The 26,841-nt window shown below is 34.1% G+C and overlaps 1 protein-coding gene across 1 annotated transcript in view; it reads right to left on the bottom strand.

Annotated features, from left to right (window-relative positions):
• LOC128990440 (QRFP-like peptide receptor) overlaps nucleotides 1–26,841 on the bottom strand; it is a 37,529-nt gene that overhangs the window by 8,795 nt on the left and 1,893 nt on the right. Inside the window, exons 2-5 of the mRNA XM_054412804.1 lie at nucleotides 3,740–3,872; nucleotides 2,646–2,847; nucleotides 1,604–1,725; nucleotides 369–492 (exon numbers count right to left, since the gene is read on the bottom strand). Coding sequence (XP_054268779.1) covers nucleotides 369–492; nucleotides 1,604–1,725; nucleotides 2,646–2,847; nucleotides 3,740–3,849 — 558 coding nt within the window. The 5' untranslated portion in view covers nucleotides 3,850–3,872. The remainder of the gene's footprint in view (nucleotides 1–368; nucleotides 493–1,603; nucleotides 1,726–2,645; nucleotides 2,848–3,739; nucleotides 3,873–26,841) is intronic.

The following is a 26,841-nucleotide window of genomic DNA, read 5'->3' as shown; positions in this document are numbered from 1 at the left end:
TAGAAGTTATGAGGAGTGATTTTAGTAATTAAACACTGTTGTAGGTAAAGTAGTGTAAGCAGCTCGAAGAAATAGTCTGATATAAAGACACTCGTAGAAGTTTTTAAGACTTAAATTTTCTACTTGTGACGTTAATACCATCATTGTTTAAACTACTATATAAAATTATTGTGAAGTGTTTAATTTTCATGATTGCTTTACTCTTGGCCATTTTCATATCCTACCTTTGTGTAAAATATCAGACCAAAAGTTTGGGCATCCACCAAGAACAAACTCACATATACTACCTCTTCTAGCAAATATAATAGAATTTATAAACGATTAATTATATAACATGTTGCAGTAATTGCTGCTCCTAATATACTGACCTGAACAACTAAATTGGGCAAAGCGAGCAAGAATGATGTGATCCATATTGTTATAATTATTTTCTTGGCCTGACTGATTGTGCAAATGTATTTGGCCTTCATTGGATGACAAATGGCATAGTACCTGAAAAATTTATCATTTAATTATGCACATACAAATCAGTTTAAATACACAATTTTAGTATTCCAATTTTGTTTGTTCATATACTTCGTTGTCCCTAAGCGCTTCACATAATATGTTTTTTGTCATTCTGCAGTAAAAATAGCCGTTTTAATGCATGCATTGCGGGTCTAAAATATAATTTTTACGCTCTAGGGAGTAAAAATAGTTTTACACTCTAGGGAGTAAAAATAGTTTTAGCCCCTAGGGAGTAAAAATCAGCTGTTGTCAACTCGGGTGTAAATTTTCGATTGTAAACAATTGCATGTATCGAAAGTACCTATCTATTGATTGTTTAATCGATTGTAGTTAATTGTTACCTTATTGTAAATTCTATTGGCATTCCAATCATCATCAGACCCAATAGCGACATTCACCTATTGGGTCTGATGATGATTGTGGAGTATCCAATCGAAATCGATCACCACTTACCATCTTTTTTGTATTTACCGTCTTGTGAGTAACAGTATAAGCGTAAATATATGTTTTAAGTGTTATAAAACGTTTCTTTTATTTACTTTCCGTATATCGATAGTATAAATGTACACCAGTACACTAACACAATCGTAATAGACGATCCTTATTGAATCACTTACTAAACAGCTGCTTATTCGCATCAGCAGAATTGAAAATAAGCTGGAAGTTGTTTTGAGAGGTTATCCTTACATCAAAATAATTTCGTTTGGTTTTAGTTTGTTAATTATTGATGCAATATGACGAAAAATATAGTTCACCACACGAAAAAAAGGTGTCTTTTTAACCCTCGCTCATTTTCCTACCTCAGCTTCGCTTCATAGTATAGTGATGAAATATACTATTTTTCAGATGAATAATGGTCAAATCCAGCTGTTTGGATATTTGGACTGTCAACTTGTGGTCAAATAGGTAATCAATTAGCAATAACAAACAAAGCAGCTAATGAATAAACACTGTATCACTTTACACTTGGATCAATCAATTAAAACTCTTTTTTTCCATCAACCAGGGGACTATGCAATGGGAATATATGTGTAAAAAACCTTTGGTGGGTAACGTACGTGACATATAAAAATGCAAATACAAAAACTTAACTCACCTTTCAATGCTGATGGCCATGAGAGTCAGCACTGAACATACGGCAACAACGGTTTGAAGATAATGGACCATCTTGCAGAGGAAGAACCCCATAGTCCATGTGTAGGAGAAGAGCTTAGCCAGCTGAAACGTTAGGTAAAAGTTTTTACATATTTTATCTTATTATCCTGTTGCATTATTCCGCACCTTCTATTCCAAATTGTTCTTCAATAATAGGTCTACCTCCTACTCCTTGTGGGGCTCAACAGCTTATGGTAATTACCATAATAGGTCACTATCTAACTAATCTACCTACAGATAGAATGATAGAAAATTTGAATAAACTTATTTGAACCTTTCCACTTCCAATGTCCAATACTGTATATTGAATGCAAGACCGACTATTTGATTTTTTTGCAAACTTTCAGTAAAACTCAACAAAATGACTGAAAGTTACTCCTGATATGTGCTGCTAAGTTGGAGTATGTTTGCCTAAACAATTTATTGGGCTTTTCTTTGACCGGTGCTGTTATAGTCTTTTCACATAATATAGGCGGTTTGAGGGGAAGTTCCCCCACCACATTTTTGCTTATTGTATATTGCAGCTGATTGACTGGTTGAATAAATGTTTATTTTTACATGTTACCTCAGCTGTTGAGCTGTTTAAAGAATAGTTTGAAGTGGAGAGGATAGATTTCTTCCCCTAAAACCTAGTTTATGAACCGAGTATAGTGTGTGGTAGACTGTTAAATATGATCAATGGCCGAGCAGTCTAAGGTGTTAACCCTCTGGCCTTGAGACAGCACCATATTGAGGGTATGAGGGTTCAAATCCTGTTTTGGTTAATTCTGGTTTTTATCTAGTATATATGAGGAGTTCCCCTGGATCTCGGAGCTTTGTAAGAGAGACCCATTAATATAAATGGTACTCAGGCAAAAGTTGAATGGGTGAATTCTCTATGAGTTAGCTTGAACCAGGTATTCTGTAGCTTTGATCCTTACTTTTGTTGTCCCTACTAACAGTGAGTAATCCATGTAATTCAAATGTATACATGACAAACACACCTTGACAGGTATACAGATGATGATGAGTAGCAGATCAGCTGTTGCTAGACTGGCCAAGAACACATTTGTGGGACTCTTCATCCTCCTGTAGCGGCATGTGGTGAACACTATGAGAATGTTGCCGGTGACTCCCAGCAGTAGGGACAGAGTGTAGACTGCTAGGGGAGGGAGCAGCTCACTCCAGTAGAAGCAGTTCCAGGACCTCAGAGTAATAAGCACACCTTTCACATTCATGGTTTCAATTGTGCTTTCTACATTTGAGTTTTAGGTGGAAATCCCCCTGAACCCAAAAAAGTGGTTTTCAAAAGGATGTATCTGTGTGTGGATGTGTACTGTACAGAGCTACAACCACAACGTACACCCGTGGTCCGATTTTGATGAAATTTTGTATGTGGACACTAATCTCTAGTATCTCCAGGTCTTTTTCATATTTTTAATTTATTTATATTTTAAAACGTTTTTATTAGCTCGCTTTCTTGTCCGGTACAAATATTAAACTAACGTTCCAATGAGCTAGAGACTTGAAACATATTTACTGGTGATTTTCTCATAAAACCCATAAAATAGGGTAATGGTAAAATCTTATTTTCACTTAAATAGCTCTAATAACTTGAATTTAATTTTACCATGTTACGGTGCTTTTAACTGTAATGGCTCCTCTTAGACTTTATGCAACACCTTTAAAAAAGTTTAATTACTCAATTGATTCATAGATAATTAATGGTTATGAAAGTGTGTGTGAACATTAAACTTAAGATGTTTTTCTCTTCATGAAATATGTATGCTTACATCAAATTGCTGTGTGTTTCTTGTAGAGGAAAATCTAAATTAAAATTTAGTTCAAAAAACAAAATTCCAGATTTTTGAACTTTTTTAGTACCGAACCCCTTAAATAAATAACATACTTGGACTTTGAAAGAAAATATAACACCTTTTTACCATTTCAGATCTTTTAATTACGTAAACTTTTTATAATCCCCAGGTACACTTCTATGTTTCAGCCTAATTTATAGTTTGTTTTAATACAAATAACTATGCTCATGTTTATAGATGATGTAACAATGGATAAACCGTAATATCCTTTAGTTGTATACCTTGGTTCTGAATCATCATAGTCTGTGAAGTTGAAATAACAATCATCGTCTTCATCCAAATATGCCATTGTATAGTCATAGAACTCTGTTGTTCCTTCAAACTCATCCATGGCAACACTTTAGGCGGTCACATCTGGAAATAAAAGTTCATAAAATATGTTTCAAAGCATTAAACATTTTTTTTGGACCGTGAGGCAAATCCGAGTCTTATATTGTTCAACAATACCTAATGATTATTGATAGATGAGACGAGTTACCAATGTTTGACAATTGTTTGGAAATTTATTACTTAAATTCACTTTGAAAAGTGAAATACAGTATGTGTTTTGCTTTTCAAACACTTGCTCAGAAGGGTGGATGGTTAAAGAATTAAACTATAAGGATTATTGGGAATAATAAAGCTAATAAGCTACTACCATAGGTCAAGGTAAGACCTGGACACGGGACTGATTTACCTTTACATTTTGAGGTCCACATAGGCCAAAAACATCATCTGTTAAAATTCATAACAAACTATGTATACTAGCAGAGTACCCGCCCTTCGTATGGGGTTGGCATATAAGTATAAAATGCTTATTGCAGTTATACTTAAGCTTTGCGTTTACAATGGGGGAGGACACAGTTTGGTAAAAAATGGTTCTTTATTTACGGTATGATATAGTATAACACATCTACCATAGCCATAATGTTCTACCACTGCACCTAAACAATAGAAAAAATAAATTATCAAACAGTCACACAATATCACAAATTATTAATTAAATTAAAAACATAAACATAACTGTAAACAATCCTACTTTGACAGTTCTCATTGTGTACAGTATCACAGTTTTTTGTTGCTGCTTGGTTCAAATTAACTGCTGTCATATATGCAAAAACAAAATAATAATAGTGCTGCACCCTGTTGGGAAACCTTATAACTTTTTAATGCTATTGCATATTATAGAACCAACTTGTAAGGTTGAAACAGCTGACTAATTTTTTAAATTCCTTTTAAATATGAATACTTAAAAGGATAACAGAGGAACTGCAGAGCCACTGGGGCGGAGTCCGAAAGGAATTTTGAGATAAGAATATGTCTAAATGTTAATCAGGAATATGAGCCATCATCATTCCAAATTTCAGCCCAATCCGTCCAGTAGTTTTTATGCGTGATTGAGCAACACACAAACTCACAAAACTTTCAGTAGTTTGTCATAGAATCTATGCAAGAATAATGTTACGCCTCGGAATCGGCAAAGTTAGTAGTGTGTAGACCTTATAAATTTACTCTGTATTTGGACAACCGTATACAATATTTGGATCAAATTTTGAAAATAGGTAGAGAGCTTGGAAATAATCCCTTCATACAAAGAGTATAGTTTTAAAATTAATATTCGGTTGGTTATGTTTATTAATATTTATAAAGCTCATTTTGGATAAAAACTGGAAACGAGACATGAAAAAGTTATTTAACTACTAACACTGTCCTTTTTTTGGTTAGAGAAGTTTCATCTGTGGTAAAGTTGTAGAGAAGTAATAGTAGTTTACGCAACGATTGCGTTAAGTTAGTCTTTACGACACGAGTAGAAAATTTACTTAAAAACTTAAGTAAGTAGCTTAAAAACTTCTACGAGTGTCGTAAAGACTATATTGAGCTATTTTACTAGATGCGTGTAAAAAAGCCGGCGTGTAGCTTGTAAACTCGAATATGTGTTATCTGCCACCAGTGTCATTTGCCACCACTCTAGGATTTGTGTCATTTGCCACCACTTTATACCTGGCTGGGTGAGTCATCAGCCCCAACCCTAGTCCGTCGGTCATCACCCCTCGAGGTACCGGCCGATGGACCAGGAAATACCTATAATTCACACTATCACCCTCTCCTGCCACATTTTTATGGGTAAAAATTCCAACACTCTCTATAGGAGTAAAGAAATACATTACGGAAACGCTCATTCTTATCTGCGGTGTTGTAGTGTTACGACATAGTCAGTGGTGTTCTAACCAAGTTTTACATTGTAGGCTACAGTAGCATTATTTAAGTATATACATTTTGTTTTATTTGCTTAATAGTTATAGTTGTTTTTTCACTCCATTTGTGGAATGGAAATAGCAACAACAATTCGCGGAAAGCCACGAGCTTTTTATCAAGGATTCGCGTTCAACTTCAAGAGGAATAAAGCAGATGGAACAATAGTTCGGCTTTGCTCCAAAAATAGGTTAGTCAAAGTGTTAGTCTAATTCATTTATTTAATAGATAGTAACAGAGCCCGTTGTGGTTAGATACAACGGCCGCTAATAAAATAATGGTTATAAAATCCATACACCCCTTTACTCACCAATATTAATGGTACAGATTAGGCACATAACTTTATAATCACACATATAATATGGAACACACTTTAACCACAAATTCAAACGGTGAACAACAACATGTAAAAATACCTCCGCCGCACCAAACCTACCGTCTAAGCGAACTTTCATTTGCCTGAATTGATTTTCAATTAATCTATTTATAACATTTAGGTTTAACGAGTACCTAGGTTTGCTGCTACAAGGAAACTAAAAAAGTGTGTTTTAAGTAAAATAATTATAGCTTAGTATAAAAACAATTAATTAGCCAAGTTTGATCAAAATATATCCATAAACTAGGAAACTACAACATTTTACAATACTCTCCATACACATGGGAATTTATAATTAAAATTTTTTTGAGTTTTCTCCGTAACCAATAATCGTACAAAAACACTTTGACATACTAAATTATTTGTTTAGCTCGAAGGTCTATAGAGAAATTTGGAATAATTTAAATAGGCCTAATATATCCTATATATATTTATATATTATTCAATATTTATATTTATATTTTATTATATTTTTAGAATTTAGATGCAATTTCAAGACATTTATAATTTATTATTTGCATTTTTTCTCCAAACTTACTCGTTTATGAGCTATATCATGCTGAATTTAACAAAAAGCTACTTTCCCCTAAATTTAACACGCTGTAACTCCTTTACGTAGCTTTATAGAAATAAATAAACTGAAAACGCTTTAAATAGTTCAAATAGTTTAAAATACTTTAACATGGATATTCCTATACTGTTTAAGTTGCGATTATGTGAGTTTAGACTCAAAATGTGTTTTCTTTTGCCGAACATGATGGTAAAATTAATTTTTACAATTCACAGTTGTAACTGTAGTTATAAACATTTATTCAATATACAAAAATATTTAAGTACAACTACATAGTTGTGACACATAGGAACGGTCACGGTGGGAATTCCGGGGCGGGAATTCCAGGAACTGACCCTACTGGTGGCAAATGACACTGGTGGCAAACGACACTGGTGGCAGATAGTAGGACACCTGTAAACTCGCCCCGTGTGAACGGGGCGGCTTAACAATCACTACTCATAACTTCTTTAGAGAGATTATGTTTTCGTTTATTGTCAGTGCCACTGAAAGTGATGCAACGACTTATTGTATAATCAGCTGATTTCATGTAATTACGTGTTTGTAAAACTTCGTTGAATAATAAGTTACCTTTTTCAGGGAATAGGTTCTGCTAGCAGCATTCTTACCATAAATACTGTATCAGGTACAATTAGGGAAATATTGCATTTATTTTTTTTTTTTTTACAACTGAATGATTATAGTGAAAGAGTTAATTTACAGTTAGATCTCAGCATAGAATATTATAGAATATTATACGCAGTTTGTGCTCTCATTTCCATCTCGTCAACTTCTCTTTCACTAACTGACATTTTTAAAACAGTTTAATCTACCTTCCTTTAACTTCCACCAACTTAGGTTAAGAATACGCGAGTATCAACAGGAACAAGTAAGATCAACAATTAAAATTGTCAACTGATCAGCTGATTAGTTGACGTTCGAAGTATTACAATTTTACTTCTTTTCCCTCAATTCTTGAACCTCATTGGTCCGTTACCCGTGTTGTTATGAAAAAAACTGTGCTGTTATTAAATGAAACTATGCTGATGTAAAAGTAAACAGCTGTTAAGTGAAACTTTTCAATTCTAAGAACTGAACTGAAATGTCTACTTTAAAAAACGGTCGTAGGTAAAATGCTTTTAACACATAGGTATGTTTCAGCTTTGATTATTGAATACATATAGTCAAAGGTTTCAGATGTATATATTTAAAGATTATAACTCAACATTTTCTACAAGTAGGCCTATCTGCAACCATATATACTCTGAAAATAGTTATTTAATTCTACATTTTTTAAGCAGGAACGACATGATTGATAATGATGACTCTAATGTTACAGTATAAGATTTAAAGAGTCATCTTATCATCAGTCGGCATCATGAGGCCAACATCTGTCAATGTCAGAAGTCTTTGATGAACAGACTTCTACTACTCTTCTGTGTTGTCCATGACATTGAATATGGCGCAATGAGTGTTTTACTAATGCCAACTAAATCCGAACAAACTATGTTTACCGGTACATTGCTAACATTATCAGATCACCTGCAGTTTGTTCCACTATTTAAACAGCTTTTAAAGTTAAGTTTACAACAAGGTTAAGTGTGAGTTGTCAAATGTAGAATTACAAAACCCTTATGTAGTATTATTAATTTTACTTGAGATTTTACTTACTTCGGATATGAACATTTTGTGAAAAATAGGCAGAGGCTGTAGGCATTCGTTCATAAAAATAGTTCAACAAATGTATACAAATAATGTCAACTGATTTTTTGTCTAAAAAGATCTCAAAAGATAAGAAAAACTTAAAGCTTCTTACAAAGATTGCAACATATATTTTGAACCTACGGTACCTATACGCAGGGTGTCCTACGAGAGGTGTCTCAAATTCATTATGGAAAAACGGCTTAACCTACAAGGATGAAATAAAATGATTTTCTACTAAATCGACCCCAATGAATAACGTAAAAATATTTTTAAAATTTAGTATTAAACCCAAATAGCATGCATTTGATATAGGAAAATTAGGGTTTTTGTTATTTACACAAAAACTAAAAGAGATACAAGGTAATTGTAAATTACAAAGTTGTTCAGAATAAAAAAAAACCTATTGATGTGCCTTTTGACATCTGTTTCTATTTGAAAATTTAAACAATGGGCATTTGCAAATTTTCAAATTTTATTTTTTATTTTTGTCGTTTCAAAAAACCTTTACTTGTAGCATATCAGAGTAAAGCTAATTTCATAACAAGTAAGAAAATTCAATCGGAGAAGGGCTAAGTGCAATGGTATAGAAAACATAAAGTTTAAAAAAATTTTGATATATATTTTTTTTTTTTTTTTACTGCCATTTTGAAACGGAAAAAGATAATTAATTTCTGTTTTCGCCAAAATGTTTTTCTATTAAATATCTTTAAAATGGCATATAACATAACATTATGTTTACATTTGAAAATTCCGAGATTCAAACTAGTGACTCTCAGTTTTTGGGGACACTCAATTTGACACCTCTCGTGGAACACCCTGTATATTACAGTGTAAAGATTTTAATAAAACATATTTATTGGACATAATTGTATTCACGCTATTTAAGTTGAGTTCATTTGCAGAACTTCTTAAATTTTTGGACAAATGTTGCTTTGCTTATTATTTTTTATTGTTCTTGCCAAAATTTAAGGTAGATTTATTTTAACTGAGAAACTAATGTACAGAAATATATCAGTTAATAGAAACTGTGGGGGCGGGGAGGGGTATATAACATTCATTTTACATTTTAAAACTGATAAGGTTTCCATAATGTAGGCAAAGCAATGCAAAGACAGGTCGACAGGTGGATATGAGATCAACAAATAGTGAACTCATGATCTTGACATTGAAATGACACTGATAGGGAACACAACAGAAACAACTTCACATGCTAGACAAACCCCCGCCACATCAAACCTGCAGACTAAACAAATTTCCATCTACCTGGCAGGAATTCCATTAAATTGACCGATTTATTTCCTATTTCGATATCATTATTTAATGATTACTAAGGTTTGCTGCTACAGGGAAGACAAGGTGTGTTTTTTTATTAAAATATTGATAGGGTACAAACTACAGGACACGGAACGGCGCAGTATGGCGTGACGCGTCGTGACGTGTTAAAAACAAATACTGTACTTACTTTGTAATGCGAAGGAACACACAGAGATCGTCAAGGAGAAGTGCAAGAATGCTTGCACTTCATATATAATAAGTGATAAAATAATATATATGTAAGAATTCATAGATAATATTATACCTTTTTCGGAAGGCATTTGCTGAATATCATATCAGAGGGGGGGGGGGGCTTATATGACTATCGCGCCACTCATCCTACACTCATCTCCATTCATACTTGGCTTAAAATACCTACTTTGTATGGTCGCCATTTCATCGAACAATATTAACAGTATTAACAGTAACTTCAGTATGTACAGGCCAAGAAGTCTAGTCATCCTGACCTAATATGCCTTCGTTTAGGTATCGTAACTGTACTTCTGTACAGACCTAGGCAATCACTGTATTTATATAGGATAGGCGACTGTTTTCAATATTTTAAATTACAGAATTCCTGCTTTATAAATGCAGGTTATATTTTCAATAACGAAGATTTTCTGTTACTGTATTTAAACCAATATTTGTTACAAAAATAATAGCAATAAGGAAAATTAAAAGAAACAACCTGCTTGGAATGATTCAGTCGACTTACAAGTTATGTACAGTATGCGAATGCGATGCTACGACAGCTGCGGGTGGCTAGCACCGCCGAACCCTGCAAATGAGGATTTGCCGCTCTGTTTAACCCAAATTTTTGAAAAACTAAGCGCTATAGAAAAAAGTTGAATACAAACAGTAAAATATATTAATTTTATCCCTTGGTCTGTAAATGCAATTTTTCTTTTGTAAATCAACACTTTTTTTAAGAATTGGGTTTTTGTGGCCTTGGGGAGATTTTCTCCTTATTATACTGATCTTAAAATCCAAACTAGCCTCTTATAGCAGTTGTTGATGAACAAACACAAATAAAAAAAATCCACTTGAATCAAATCAAATAACGTAAAGGGTTTTTGAGAATTGGGCAGTAAATTTTAATTGGTCTCTGTAGTAAAACAACAACTAAAGTAACTGCAAAACAATATCTTAGCTTGTATTGAAATAGTTATTTGTGCAACTAGTGAGCAAAGTGAGCAATTGACTCACTCGAGAGAAATCCTTACTCACGAGCCGTAGGCGAGTGAGGAATGGTTTTTCGAGTGAGGCAATTGCACTTTGCACTCGAGTTGCACATTATATTTTTCCTACAGTTACAATAAAACAAATAAATTGGTAAAGAAACGTGACATATTTTTACACAGAAGTGAACTTTTAATTTGACATTTAATGATCAACACGATCAACAACAGTACAACAGCTGATCAGCTGATTTACAGCAATGCTGCCAACGTATTTCGCGCGCATACAACCTTGTCTGCATGTTACGCGCTCACTATTTCGTGCCTTCACGTTGCAAATCTGGAGTGAGACAAAGTAATTAGAGTGAGACAATGTTAACATTGTCTCACTGATGAGCGAACTGGCCACTTTGCTTCCTCAAATCAGTGAGAGAACATGTACATTGTTAGGTAACTGTAGGAAAAATATTTATTCTTACTATAATTTAGTTTTTACTTTTCATTTCAAATGGCCACCACCATTGACTCTACCACTGATCAACAAACCACATTCCTATAAGTCCTTTGTAAAACTATAAACTTATATGTTAAGTTTAGTTATTGTTCCATTGTAGCCTATATTGACGAAAGAAAAAAATACATTCTATGTTCATCAGTGACACTAGACGCTAGCTTATTGTGTAAGTGATATTTAGAGCTAAGCTTCAAAGTAATTTTTGTAACTTAAGGTTAATCCCATTGTAAAGCACAGGAAAATACCTAGTAAATCATTCGTAAAGGGATCGCTACTTTATTCAATGAGTATCTAATTCATAAACTTAAATGTTTCACTTTAGTCAATGCCTAACTTACCACTAACATCATAGAAGTGTTAACTTCACTCCACAAATCCTCAGTTCTAGGGACAGCACTACACACAGCCTGTTAAGTTGAGAAAGTCAACTTAGGAAATTATTCACTGTCATGATTTTTACTATGACATTGGCGTCAACCACACTTTATGACGGTCACGATCTTGAGTTACGTCTTAGGAGAATGGAGTGATTATGTGATGCACTATAGTCCAAAGCAACTGTTTGGACAATTTTTAGAGCTATACTGTATTTTTTGTGCTTTCAGACTATCTTGTAACTAGTTCTGGGATATTTTAAGAAACTGGCTTTAAATTTGTAAGTTTTTTTAAGCTTTTTACTATTTTTACAACAATTTTATTGCTAACAACATAGCCTAAAACAATAATTTTTAATGAATTGAGTTAATAACTAAGCCACACAACTCAAATGGGTGCCTAATTTTAATTTATGTTTGCCCAGCCCGTTTGGTTTTTATAAAAGGAAAAAGCATGTTAACATGATCAAACAAATTTCACTTTACTCGATGTTATCAAACTGCATCCAAAAGTTACTTTTACACAAAATTAAGCCTTCTCTTCTGGCTTCAATTAAAAGTCATCAATAACTTTGGAAACTAACGAAGACAACATAGTTGCCCATTTTCAGACGATTACATTGCTCATTCTCACTCTTCACGAATTTAAGGTTCCTTATTTCATTTAAATTCTATTACACTAAATATTTCTTTCTAAATTTATGATTTACAAGTTTTCAAAAGGCATACTATATTTTTTTGCCAAACTAAGCATAAATAATGGAGAATCTATAAAGTTTGAAAGTTCCCATAACGTGTGTTATTTCTCATCCCATCCTCTAGAGACCAAAGGTTGGATTTTTGTTCGGTTTTTGTCTCTCCATTGAAGAATACACAGTTGAAGATGCGAGAAAACACAAACCAAGGCCTCATCCTCTTATCCTTGACTCTCTAGGTGCCAATGACATGCAAAGTACGTAACTACATCTACATCATCACGGTCATCATCATCATTACCATCAGCATATCAGCTGACGAGGAACCGAACATTGTAATAATGATTTAATCATTAAATCGGTGGGAACACTTTTAATGAAATATTTGAATTTAAAACAGAGAGCAGTCACGGATATTTGGCTCCGTCTTAGCCTTGAGAGGTTATAAAGGTTTACAACCAAGTGTGAGGAAGAGTAAAACAAACAAATGGAAATCCAGGGAGCTGTGGTCATGAGTATGGTTGGCAAATATTTGACGAACTTTGTGTTTAATTTAAGGGAATGAGAATTATTTTAATTTTTAAAATTGTTTTACTAAAGTGTGAGGGAAATGAAATGTCACAATAGGCATGGAATTTAATTACTACCATTGTTCGTTTTTTGTAGTATACAAGCTGTACCATTATTGTACTAACATGAATTATTTTGAATAGGTAATCCATCTCATAGCAAAAAAAAATTAGTAATAACTATTATGATAAAAAAAAAATAAAACAAAGTTTTTTATTTAACTCGTTATGCACAAAATGTTATGACTATTTATTTATTAGGGCTTGAGTATATAATATTATGGTATTGTGGTTTGCGTGATTTGCAATTTCCAAATAAACAGTTTTTTATGGAATTGGAAGTTCTGTAAAAATACTTCTACAAAAGTACAACTCATACATGACATGAAAACAAACCAGAGACATAATATGTCCAATACAATATATTATATTGTATTGGACATAAACTGAACACAAATAAAATGAAACTACTAAAATATTGCTATACTCAATATAATTTTATTTTATTTTCCTAGAAATACACTATTGCCATGTCTTTGATGTTCAGAAAGCATCAAAATTTCAAACAAACTACATATATTGTACAGACGTATTAATATATGTTTCCGGTTTCAAGAAGCATAACTAATGGAAATATAATAAACCATTATGGAAAACCAATTCAAACTAAGCTTTGAATCCTTGGGAAGCTCAAAGCAGCCGTTTCATCTCCATTGTTTACCAAGCTAAGAATAACAACTGCCCGTGCCAGGCTTGAAATTTCAACTGTCAATATATAAATAACCAAGCCACGGGAGCAATGTTATGATAGATATTTCCTGGATCGAATTGGAGGAATTTGTTGACGTAGCAGCAATACTTTACCTTCTTAGATAAAAAATTTAACCTGATCTTTGATAGATTTGTCAACTTTATGGATCAGCTGAAGGTTTGTTTACAGTCCGGTATTCGAGTCTTGGGTGAGCATTTTCCCGTACAGAAACACCGTGTACTATCAGTTCAATATCGAAATACTAAGTATCGATTTTATTTCGATAGACCGTCCAGCGACACACACTTGATAACGTGGGGGGAGGGGGATTGTCCCGGTGTACAAAGAAGGGGACAAAAATTTGCCTAGCAGTTACCGACCCATTTCATGTATTCATACAATGTTAGCCATCATGGAAAAAAATTTCAAAAACCAAGTATGTAATTTTTTGAACATTTGAGGTGCTTTGCTCAGATCACCTTATGTGATCTGAGCAAAGCGTTTGACTCTGTTAATCATCCCATTCTTGTAGACAAATTAGCTCATGATGGTTTTCAAGGCTGTGAATTGAATTTATTTGTGTCGTATCTTAGTGATCGTAGGCAAATGGTTGAGGTCAATGGTATTATATCGCAAGTCACTCATGTTAATTTTGGAGTCCCTCAAGGGTCAATTTTGGGCCCCATCTTATTTTTGATCCTTATGAATGATTTATCTGTTAATGTTTCTTGTAGTGATGTCTGATGTCACAATCTATGTGGACGACAGAATACTGTTTTGTAGCCATACAGTGACTCAGGGCAGTTGCATTGCCTTAACAGAACAGCAGAACAGAATTAGGTGAATCGACAGAGTGGGTTTCTGCAAATGGCTTACTTTTAAATGTTGACAAAACTGAGAATTTATTGTTTTCAACCCATGATATCTGTGATTTTAGTTCTGTTAAGCTTTTAGGTATATACATTATCAATATAGGCTGTCTTGGCTGCATTATATTGATTTTCTCTGCACAAGGTTATCCAGAGTCAAACGTTTATTAAGCAGTTTAAGAAATCATGTTACTAATAGCTATTTGAAATTAGCCTATTTTGCATGCTTTGAGAGCATCATAAGATTTGGTATTGTGATGTGGGATAGTGGAGTAGGTATTGGTAAGGTATTAGTGATACAAAAAAAGTCATTAGAATTGTTACCGTTGCCAAAAAGTGGTCTACACTGTAAATCTCTGTTCATAGAATTTAATACAGGGTGATTTGTACTCAGTGTGACAAAAATTTTTTGGTGTAAGTACAAAGTAAATGAAGTGTGATGATGCATATCAAATGTTCCAAGTCTAAAAATTAGCTTCCCAAAAAATTATATTATGTTTTTCAAAAATAACCATGTTTTTAAACTTAATACAGCGATTTCTCAATTACCTGTATATGGATTTGAGTAGATAATGTAATTTTCGTGTACTACATTAAATTTTGAACAAGAATAATAGAAAATGACGGAGGATCAGTTGTAAAAACTCCATTGTAAATGGATTCAAAGATAAAAATTAAGATGTTTGATAACAATTTTAAAAACAATGGTCTATTGCATTTTTCACACCCTGTATACAAGAAAGTGTCGGAATATGTTAAAAACTGCGCCATTTTATAAGCTTTCCAACGATATGCTACACTATTGAGGTTTATGTCTGCTTATGTACGCTTTAATGGTTTGAAGACTACAAAGCATGGTGTCTTTAACATTTAAAACATCGAAAGTCGGCATGTATTAAGCAAAAGTTGTATTTTTGATTCAGCTTGAACAGTAAAAACAGTAAAAAAAGTTCCCTGTTTTCTGTTATTCAAACCACTAAAACAAACAAAAAAATATCTAAACCTCAATAGTGTAGCATATGGTTGGAAAGCTTATAAAATGGCACAGTTTTTAACATATTCCGACACTTTCTTGTATACAGGGTGTGAAAAATGCAATAGACCATTGTTTTTACAATTTTTATCAAAAATCTTAATTTTTATCTTTGAATCTATTTACAACGGAGTTTTTACAACTGATCCTCCGTCATTTTCCATTATTCTTGTTCAAAATTTAATGTAGAACACAAAAATGACATTATCTAGTCAAATCCATAAACAGGTAATTGAGAAATCGCTGTATTAAGTTTAAAAGCATGGTTATTTTTGAAAAACATAAAATAATTTTTTGGGACGCTAACTTTGAGACTTGGAACATTTGATATGCATCATCACACTTCATTTACTTTGTACTTACATCAAAAAAATTTTGTCACACTGAGTACAAATCACCCTGTATATTAACTGTTGTAAATCTGTATATTTATGAAGTCGCAATTTTTGTGAAAAAGAACTCAAACAAACATGTTTTGGGAGGAAATGTCCATAGCCACTTTACAAGAAATATAAATTTTATTGATGTAAAATCAAAAAAAAAAGTGTCTTCAATCTATGTCACAGACGAAATATCGGATTTCCAACTCGACATCACCGCATTTTGACGACGTTGCCCCCATTATTCAAGCGTCTATTTTCGTTACCTACTAGTGTAACAACTCACTCTGTATCCGCTATTAATTTACAGCTAGTTATATCAGCCTTTCTTAGATACCAAAATAAAAACGACAAACCCCAACACCCCATATGTGTGTCTAGGGGTACACTACAAATTTATTTAGCTATATCATAAAAGAATGAATTTATAAAAGCGTTTAAATATGCAGCACCATATCAGCGTCTCGGTTCCCATTTCACTTGCGTTTATACAGTATGTAACATAATAGTACCGGTAGCTTCATCGTCGTTTTCTACTGTGTGACAATTTGACAGGTTTGGACTGTTCTCTTGATAAAAAAAACTCGTAAAAATGCTGTTGGCGAAAGATAAACACAAAGTAAACGCACATAATACAGGGTGAGGCAATGAGAACGCCACAATTTGTTTTAGATGTCACATGTTAATTGTTGAAACAACGAATGATCAGCTGTGCTTATAACATCCATTAAACTATGCCATTTTAGTAAATAGTACCTGGGGACCGAGCTTTGCTCGGGGGAAATTATTAGTTTACTCTGAAAAGTATTGCAGATACATTAATCCACTCCCAATCTCCAAACTGCTAACCTTCACTACTTACTTCACACCTTCCTACGTCGTGGACCTGTTTGCACTCCTTCCCTATACCATTTTAGAATTGCAGATACATAAATGCCACAGACAGTTCCCACACTCTGCACTGCTAGCATTACTACTTCCTACACCATTTCTTACGTCATGGACATGTTTTACTCCCTTCTCGTAGCATTTTAGGATTGTAGATACCTTTTAATGTAATTCCCATAAACAGTTCCCAGACTCCAGACTGCTCACCTTTACTACTTCCTTCATCACTTCCTACGTCGCGGACCTGTTTCTCTCCCTTCCAATGGCATTTTAGGATTGCAGATACAATAATCTAATCGTCATTAACAGTTCCAACACTCCGGGCTGCTTGCCTTTACTACTTCCTTCACCTCTTCCTACGTCGCAGACCTGTTTCCCTCCATTCCCATTGCATTTTAGGATTGTAGATACCTTAATCTAATCGTCATAAACATTTCCCACACTCCGGACTGCTCACCTTTACTACTTCCTTCACCACTTCTTACGTCGCGGACCTGATTCGCTCCCTTCCCATAGCATTTTAGGATTGTAGATAACTTGATCTAATCGTTATTAACAGTTCCCACACTCCGGACTTCTCACCTTTACTACTTCCTCCACCACTTCCTACGTCGTGAACCTGTTTCCCTCCCTTCCCATAGCATTTTAGCATTGCAGATTCCTTAAGTTAATCGTCATAAACAGTTTTCACACTCCAGACTGCTCGCCTTTACTACTTCCTTCATCACTTCCTACGTCGCGGACCTGTTTGCCCTCCTTCACTATACCATTTTAGAGTTGCAGATACATAAATGCCACAGACAGTTCCCACACTCTGCACTGCTAGCATTACTACTTCCTACACAATTTCCTACGTCATGGACCTGTTTTCTTCCCTTCTCGTAGCATTTTAGGATTGTAGATACCTTAATGTAATTCCCATAAACAGTTCCCAGACTCCAGACTGCTCACCTTTACTACTTCCTTCACCACTTCCTACGTCGCGGACCTGTTTCCCTCCATTCCCATAGCATTTTAGGATTCTAGATTCCTTAATCTAATCGTCATAAACAGTTTTCACACTCCAGACTGCTCGCCTTTACTACTTCCTTCATCACTTCCTACGTCGCGGACCTGTTTCCCTCCATTCCCATAGCACTTTAGGATTGCAGATTCATTAATCTAATCGTCATAAACAGTTTTCACGCTCCAGACTGCTCGCCTTTACTACTTCCTTCATCACTTCCTACGTCGCGGACCTGTTTCCCTCCATTCCTATAGCATTTTAGGATTCTAGATTCCTTAATCTAATCGTCATAAACAGTTTTCACACTCCAGACTGCTCGCCTTTACTACTTCCTTTACCACTTCCTACGTCGCGGACCTCTTTCCATCCCTTCCCATAGGATTTTAGGATTGCAGATTCCTTAATCTAATCGTCATAAACAGTTTCCACACTCCAGACTGCTCGCCTTTACTACTTCCTTCACCACTTCCTACGTCGCGGACCTGATTCCCTTCTTTCCCATAGCATTTTAGGATTGTAGATAACTTGATCTAATCGTTATTAACATTTCCCGCACTCCGGACTGCTCACCCTTACTACTTCCTTCACCACTCCCTATGTCGTAGACCTGTTTGCCCACCTTTTTTATACTATTTTAGAATTGCAGATACATAAATGCCACAGACGGTCCCCACACTCTGCACTGCTAGCCTTACAACTTCCTTCCCCATTTCCTACGTCATGGACCTGTTTTCCTCCCTACCATTACATTTTAGGATTGCAGATACTTTAATTTAAATCTTCATAAACAGTTCCCACACTCCAGACTGCTCGCCTTTACTACTTCCTTCACCACTTCCTATCCTGGACCTGTTTTCCTCTCTTTCCATAGCATTTAAGGATTGCAGATACCGTAATCTAATCGTCATAAACAGATCCCACACTCCACACTGCTACCCTTGACTATAGAATCTAGTAATCTTCAGTATAATCTTTGCTCAAAGGTAACAACTGATGTTTTTCCTTTTGTACTGTATTTTGTTTTGCTATTGTACTGTGGATAGACAAATTACAAGTCTTTTGTTTACTTTTTCCTTGTTATTTAATTCAGCCAACATGGTTACCTAGCAACCCATAAGACTAATGTTAAAAAAATGTGATTTTTAGTTTCATTTTTCTACGTATTTAGATTTTTGTTGGCAGTTCTAACTGCAGTAAACTCGTTTTTAGGCCAGAAATAAACTATTTACAACATTTGAAGAAAATCGTCGGAGCCGTTTTCGAGATCTTGGTGCAAGCAAGCAAGCAAGCAAGCAAGCATACATACATACATACAAGCAAACTTTGCTCGTATTAGAGTGTAGGATTATGCATGAGGCTGTTACTGAGATTTTGATGTGGAAACGTATTTTAAAAATAGTGATTCTTGTGCAAAAACCCAGAGATTGTTTGGGCCACATTCCATCCTTGGTCAACATGGCGCTGTTCCCGATTGGAAAACAATGGTGAACTGGGTAAAATTATTTAGGATAAACCCTTAAACCTAAAAAATAATCGGTGGGCGCCGAAAAGTCTTTGTACACCAGCAAATGTTGAAAGAGTGCAAGTCGCAGTAACTCAAAGTCCAAAGGGATTTTCCAGGAAGCTTTTGTTGTTGAAAGCTTTACGTTGGCTCCTTTTTTGGGTGGGGGGGGTTGTTCTAGTAAGCTACTTGAAGTTCGAGGTTTTTCAAAGTCGCCCCACAGATTTGCTTGAACTGAAGCTAAGAATCGTCCAAAAACTAAAGTGAACCTGAAGAAATGTTGGAGGAGTATTTGATGGAGTTGTGCCATAAAAGGAATGTCAAGTAGGACAAGGACGTCACTTGCAGGATTTTGTTCTCAAGAAATGGAAAAATGACTTTGTTAGGTTAAAATGGCAAAAGATAAGCTGTGTTTTGATGTGCTATTTATATCCATAGGTTGAATATTATTGAGTTTGTACTGCTTATAAATTGGGGTGCTTTCATTGCCCCACCCTGTAGAAGAAAGCAGAACAGAAAAGGATCTGTTCTTTAAGTAAGTTTGGGAAATAGATGCCCTATAAAACCCAGTTGTGTCGTCCAACTTTATACAATTATCATTGGTTTATTTCAATCACTGAGCCGAGAGAAAATCTAAGTCAACTAAATGTAACAATTTGTGGTTGTTGTGACCATTAAAATTAATACGTAAAAATATAATCTTTAAAGATTTTGAAAGGATTACATGATGGCTAGGTTGATATAGAATCTAAAATAGAGGATTAATTCAGGACAGGAAAATTCCCACGTATTTGAAGAACTATTATTTCCCCAGAGTTGAGTGGCGATCCGATTGGATGGGTAATTTGGCACTAAAAACATACAAACACAGACTAAACAGGCTTACGTAGTCCCACGAATACTTGAACGGACACGGAATTGATCATAAACATAAAAATGATGTTACTGGCCCGAATTAAACGTAGTTTGACATTGCTTGAATGGAAATGTCTCAACCAAAATGTTAATGCTATTAAGCAATGTAATTTTTAATGTTTATGATCCATTACGGTTCTGTTAGTGTATTCGTGCGTTAGTCTTATAGATTAGTCAACAAAATATAGGCCTACAGAGTGTCCCGGTCCCGTATGTAAACAGCCATGAGCCAAACTCCGGGGAATTGGGGTCAAAATAAAGAGATCAAGTAAAGATAATTTCCAAAATCGCTTCGTTAACCAAACATCCACCATTTTGTATTTCTCACATAAGAATTTTTATATTTAGATTTTCAAACAGATCTTGAACTAAGTATGTGTTTAAGGTAAAAGAGACTTATGCCAGAAAAGAAAGTTAATACTTATTAAAAACTTTAATATAGCAGCCATTTTAATTGTATTTTTAAATTTACAAAAAATTGCTAATGGTATGAAAACATGTAAAAGAACACCTTTATTTAGCATTTTAAATATCCTATCAAACGACACGTAATATCAAATAAAAAATATATGAAATACAGTATCACAATTTTTATTGTAGAAGTAGAATAAGGCTAAGGCTTAGAAAATGAGGTTTCGCCGGCTCGAGATAGTTTTTAGGTTCGAGACGAAGTCAACCTAAAACGATCGAGAGCTGCAAAACCATTTCGGTCCGTGGTACGAAAGCTATTTTCCACCACATTATACCTTAATAGCACTATTCACCACAATAATGATGCACACTGATAGTCAACACAACTAGAACTTTAAGGTTATGTGAAGTAATAATTTGAGGAATCAGCAAAAATTAAAAATAAATAGTTGCTAGGCAGCGGTGACAATAAAACAATTCTATTGCAATGCTATGGATACTGATTGTGTATTTAATATGCATTCATGTTTAAAAAAGCAAGCGATCAGCTGATTTTGCGGCCCTAGGGATGTAAGAACCTGCTCGGTCCCCAAATGACGATGACAGCTGGCATGGCCAGCAAAACGTAACTTTCAGCCACCAATGTAAAACAGCTAAAAACATCATAGTGTGGTGAAAAGTTATTAAATTTGTTGATGCAGCATGCAATATTACCGATTATTTTTCCACAAAACCAGCTGACAGGGCATGTATTGGACATTGGGGTGATATTAGTGAGGTCGGGGAGTGCGTTGAAAAGTGGGAGCGGGAGGGGCGGCGGAAAACTTTGTTGCCTAGAGGCGGCAGATACTTAAATACGTCCCTGGGCTAAGCTAGTAAGGAAGCAACTCATTTTGCCTTATTTTTCACCCAGCAAATCTTAATATTTCACATATTTTTATATTTGATTGAACTTAATAGTTTAAACTAGTTTACAAGGATACCCAAACAGACAACGCATAAGGTTTATGATTATAACATTTTGTATAGTGTTAATTAATCTCGATTTGATATCCGATAAATGCCTACTATAATCAAAGATTAAAGGAACTCAGCTACAAACCAGTTTTTCTGCTCACAGATAAGCTATCAAGACCCGCCTACGAGACTAAAATCTCTCGCATAACTTATGCAGTGGTCATAATTTGATTTGCTGTCCAATTAATTTCGTAACGCCAATTCGTGGATTAGACATAATGCTGTTAGTCTAGATTTTTCGTCCACATTAATCAGATTAACGATTTTATGATATCGTACATTATGGAAAAGTGTGTTTTTTTCATTTCTGTAAACTAGTTTTGTAGGCTATTTTAATTTTACTATAAGTTATCTTGACCAATAGCTCAATTTGACTCCTAGCCCTATAACCAATTTATCTGCATTAGTACTGTATCCTTCCTTAAAAATAAATTATTGTCTTACTGAGAGTCTTTTATTACCGAGGACTTTTATTACAGGAATTGGTGAAAGCAACTTAATGTTGGCACATCGTTTGTAAAAATCCGTCCATTATTAACGGAGGAGTAGTGTTTCGTAGAAATCGCCTTCACGTATTATATATAAGGATGCTTTATAGTAACTGTAGGAAAAATATTATGATGTAACGCAAGTGCAAACTACCTTTGCTGCACTCGAGAAACTTTCCACACTCGCCTCTGGCTTGTGCGTAAACATTTTCTCTCGTGTGCAGCAAAGTGCCACTTCGTCCACTATTAACACAAATAACTATTATCTCTCCAATTCCCAAACAGTGGCAAATCGCCTGAGAAAAACATACCAATCAGACCTGTGTTAGATTTCATTACAACCTCCATTTGACAAATGAATTAACATACACAAACAACATACACAAAAATCAACCCTAATACCTCAACAGTGTCATGTAAAAATATATTATTTCCAGTGACTAATAGAACAGGCATTTGAGTTAAAGCCTTGAATTTAAGCTTTCAAATTGGAAATATTTGGTAAAGTCTGATTTACCAAACGATCAAGTTTACACACGGCCGCCTTTAACTCCGTTTACAAGCGGTTTGTGATCAATGGCAACCTTTAGGTAGAAGTAACAATATGTTACGCACCAGAGTTATTTAGACATGCGTCTGGCACAAACCATCAATTAGACCTTCTGAATAAATCTTGCGTCTTGTATAAACCAGAATTGTAAACTAGTGATATTTATCCTTTCAAAACGTACAGAGCCAAAAGATTCCAGACTTGTTTGTATTTATAGTCCAAAATTCTGATGTATATAGCACCGCTCTGCATGTAACGTAATTTTATTTGAACTGTGGACACTACTTCGTTTATATATTTTTTAAACAATATTTTTTGTTAGTTGTTCTCTTACTTTGACGCAAAATTGTATACAATGCAAACTGTTGATACTATTGATATGTATTGTTTCTCCTTTCATGAATTTTTTGCTACTTTACGATTAGTAATTTTTCCCAAGAGGGTTTATTAGTAAAACTCATTCTTTAATCATAAGAAATACTTTATCATGATGTATCGAAATCGATTAAACTATGTACACAGTATTATTTATCTTAATTTTGGCCATAAACGTGAGATATTCCTAGTCCACAATTATTCAAATGAATTTCAATACAAAAAGTAAATCTTATATTAAAAAAACTTGGTCTTTCTTTTCCGACTACGTTTGGGACTTCTACCCGACCGATTTTCATGATTGAGGTCTCAAAATGAAGGTATGCACGCACAGATTTGCCATCAAGCATCGGCATATATTTATCTATAATCCCTCTTGGCATATATGTAAACGAAATTCATTCCCCATGTATTTCTTATGGGAGTTAAATTTGGTATCTCTTTGCCGAGTTCGTTTGGCTCTTCTACCCGGCCGATTTTCATGATTGATGTCTCAAATTGAAGGTGTACGCACGCACAGATTAGCCATCAAGCATCGGCATATACTTATCTATAATCCCACTCGGCTTATACGTAAACGAAATTTGCTCCCCATGTATTTCTTATGTGAGTTTAATTTGGGATTTTTCCGAGTTCGTATGGCTCGTCTACCCGACCGATTTTTATGATTGAGGTCTCAAATTAAAGGTATGCACGCCAAGTTTTCTCATAAACCATCGGCAAATATTTACCTACTGTATTACTCGACCAAAACACATAATTTTATTTATTTTCTAATTCTTACTTTAATTTAAGATGTACTTTCAGATGTACTTTAAGATGTACATCAGTTATTATTTTATAATCCTATATATTTTAGTCTAAGGACCTTCAGTGAAATACTGGCTTTCATCTAAGCTATTATTGATTCAAATCGTACGAGTTTCAAGCAAACGCAAGGTGAAAAAACTAACATAAATATTATTTTTCATAAGGTTTTTTATATGATTAAAAATTAATAGCTCCAGTATTGGTAATGTTTTTCTATATGTTTTTTTTCTCATAAATTTGATTATTTCTCGGATATTATATTTGTTTTAACGCTGAAGAGCAGCACGGGTCCTATAGACTCAAAATAATCAGTAAATTAAAGACTTTCATTTGAGCTATCAATCGTTTTGGTCACAAACCGACCTTTACATTTGAAAAAAATATTTTGCATCCAAAATGGCGAATCCAAGATGGCGGCCGGAAACGACCACCTTGTCAAAATTAAGTTCTTCCTACCCACCAATGTTTGGAAGTGGTCTGGGATTGATATTTGAAAAAATGTAGAAAAAAGTTGGGGGGACAATTAAAACTCACCCTGTATAATTACAGTATACTGTACAAAAGTTTACAGTACCTATATAATTACAGTACCACAAAAGTTTACAGTGCAAAATTGCAGTATATAATTACAGTATATTTGAAAGTTAGATAACATTTTGAGACTGCATTACCGAAACTTACATTCATAAACTACATTACTGTATTGAAAATACACGATTAAACTAAGAATTCGAGACTACATATTACTGAAATTACGCTATTGAAACTCCAATATAATTTTAACTACATTGGCTGAATGCTACATTATCGAAACGAAATTACTAAAACACCACTTTTTAAAAACTACTGTTATCTCGGAGCTACGACATTGAAAAGATTTTTCTCAGCTGATGTGCATCGCAGGGAAAATCTACGCATACTGTTGGAAAGATATTTTGCCTGTAGATGTACAGAATACCTTTATAAATTAAATTAGGCTAAAAAAAGAGACAACAAATTAATTAAAAAAAAAAATACATGGGCCCTATGGGTTGCCATGCTGGTGACGAAATAACAACGAAATATAAACAGTAAATCAAAACAAATGGAAGAAATTCCAATCACGTGTTTTATTTACAACGAGGGGTGAAAATAGAGATGTCTGTACTGTACATTACATTTTTGATTAGTTTTCGACCAATGGACGACCTCTAGTAAATTATAAAACCTTATAAAACCATTGATTGATTATTAAAATGGATTATCGAAACTACTTTATCAATTTAACTATACTTTAATTTAAGGAAACTACCGCAAGTTACTATATCTACATAGTTAAAACTACGTTAGCGAAATTACTTTATTGAAACTAGGGTATTGAAACTGTACCTTATTGAACTCCCTTATTGACAAAACATTATACAAACATTGAAATACAACTTTGCAATAAATAATGCACAATAAATGTAGTTAATGATTCTAGACCAAGTGTCGAATTCTTGGATGACAGCAGATTCATAATCATATTATGAAAACCGTTACCACCAGATGTGGATTGTATCCCTTAGGATATCAGTGAATAAGGAGGGCGACATTTATGTTAATAGGCCCCTGAATACATGGTTTGACCTAGAAATAATTAGAACACAAATGAAACCATTGTAGTTTGATAGTAAAAAGTATTGTAAATAACATATCAAAAGTCTCCAAAAATATCTTTGGTGGAACACCACCATTTTTTCAAAATGGCGGCCAAATCCAGTAGTTTTTAGCTTTTTATTGAAATTCTGACTTTCCAGTCCAAATTGGTGAAAAGTCGTAAATACATTTTATTTTCCTCCTGAAATTACCTTTAAAATGATACCAAATACATGTACGTACAACCAAAAATAAACCCCGCAGAAATAATAAAATATTTCAAATAAATTTTTCAAATAAATTAATGTAATAATCCAAGCAAACTAATAAAACAGACACAGGGATCATATAACAATTTGCAAGTAAACGTTTTATGGTTTTATTTTTATTTTGTGGTGTGCAGAGTGACATATTAAAAGTTCCAAAAATCAGTCCACGGGAAACCCCTAAATTAATTATATAAAATGGCGGCTTTTCCCAATATTGGACAAATTTAGCAAAAAGAGATACCGAATACTTTTTTGCACATTTTTCGAGATATTGACTTGGGACTACCGCCAATATTTATTAGGTCATTAGTACTGTACTTCATTTTTATAGGGGACACGTTTTTGGCCGCCATCTTGGATCCGCCATATTGGACAAATATTTTTTTAATGTAATGATAGTGTTGTGACACATAATTTCAAACCACATTCTTATACTGATTTCAATGCTGAAATCCATTTTTAAATACCTTTTTTAGTTTAGAAGATATGTTCAAACGAAAACTCTCACCCATACATTTCTTACGGACGTTTCGTAGTTTGATAATTTTTTCAGATTATTTTTCTTATATATCCAGTTCTTATTAACGGTTGCAATTCGTTCTGGCCTTAAAATATTCAGTATTGTAAGGGTTTCCATTTGAGCTCTTGAGCATTAAAATGAGTCGAGTTAAAGACCAGCTAAGAACCTCAGAACAATATCAATTTTAACTTTTTTAGAAATACATTTTTATTAAAAGATTTATAACTCGGGTTGTTAATACGTCACCATGTTCTTTCTGGTCTCAAATTACTCAGTAAGGTAATTCTGAGCAATTACTTGGTCAACCCCATTTTTTTTCATACTTTACTACGGTCATCAGGATGTTCTTATAAAACAAGAAACATATAATTTAAGCCCCGCAAGGCCATCGTACAGGTTGCAGAGCGATAAGAACTT

This window comes from Macrosteles quadrilineatus, unplaced genomic scaffold (genome assembly GCF_028750875.1).
Source record: "Macrosteles quadrilineatus isolate MER2022 unplaced genomic scaffold, UCM_ALF_1.0 Scaffold_3__2_contigs__length_128488019, whole genome shotgun sequence".
NCBI classification, from domain to species: Eukaryota; Metazoa; Arthropoda; class Insecta; order Hemiptera; family Cicadellidae; genus Macrosteles; species Macrosteles quadrilineatus.
Note: the sequence above shows the minus strand (reverse complement) of the source record. Positions and strands in the feature narration are given on the sequence as shown.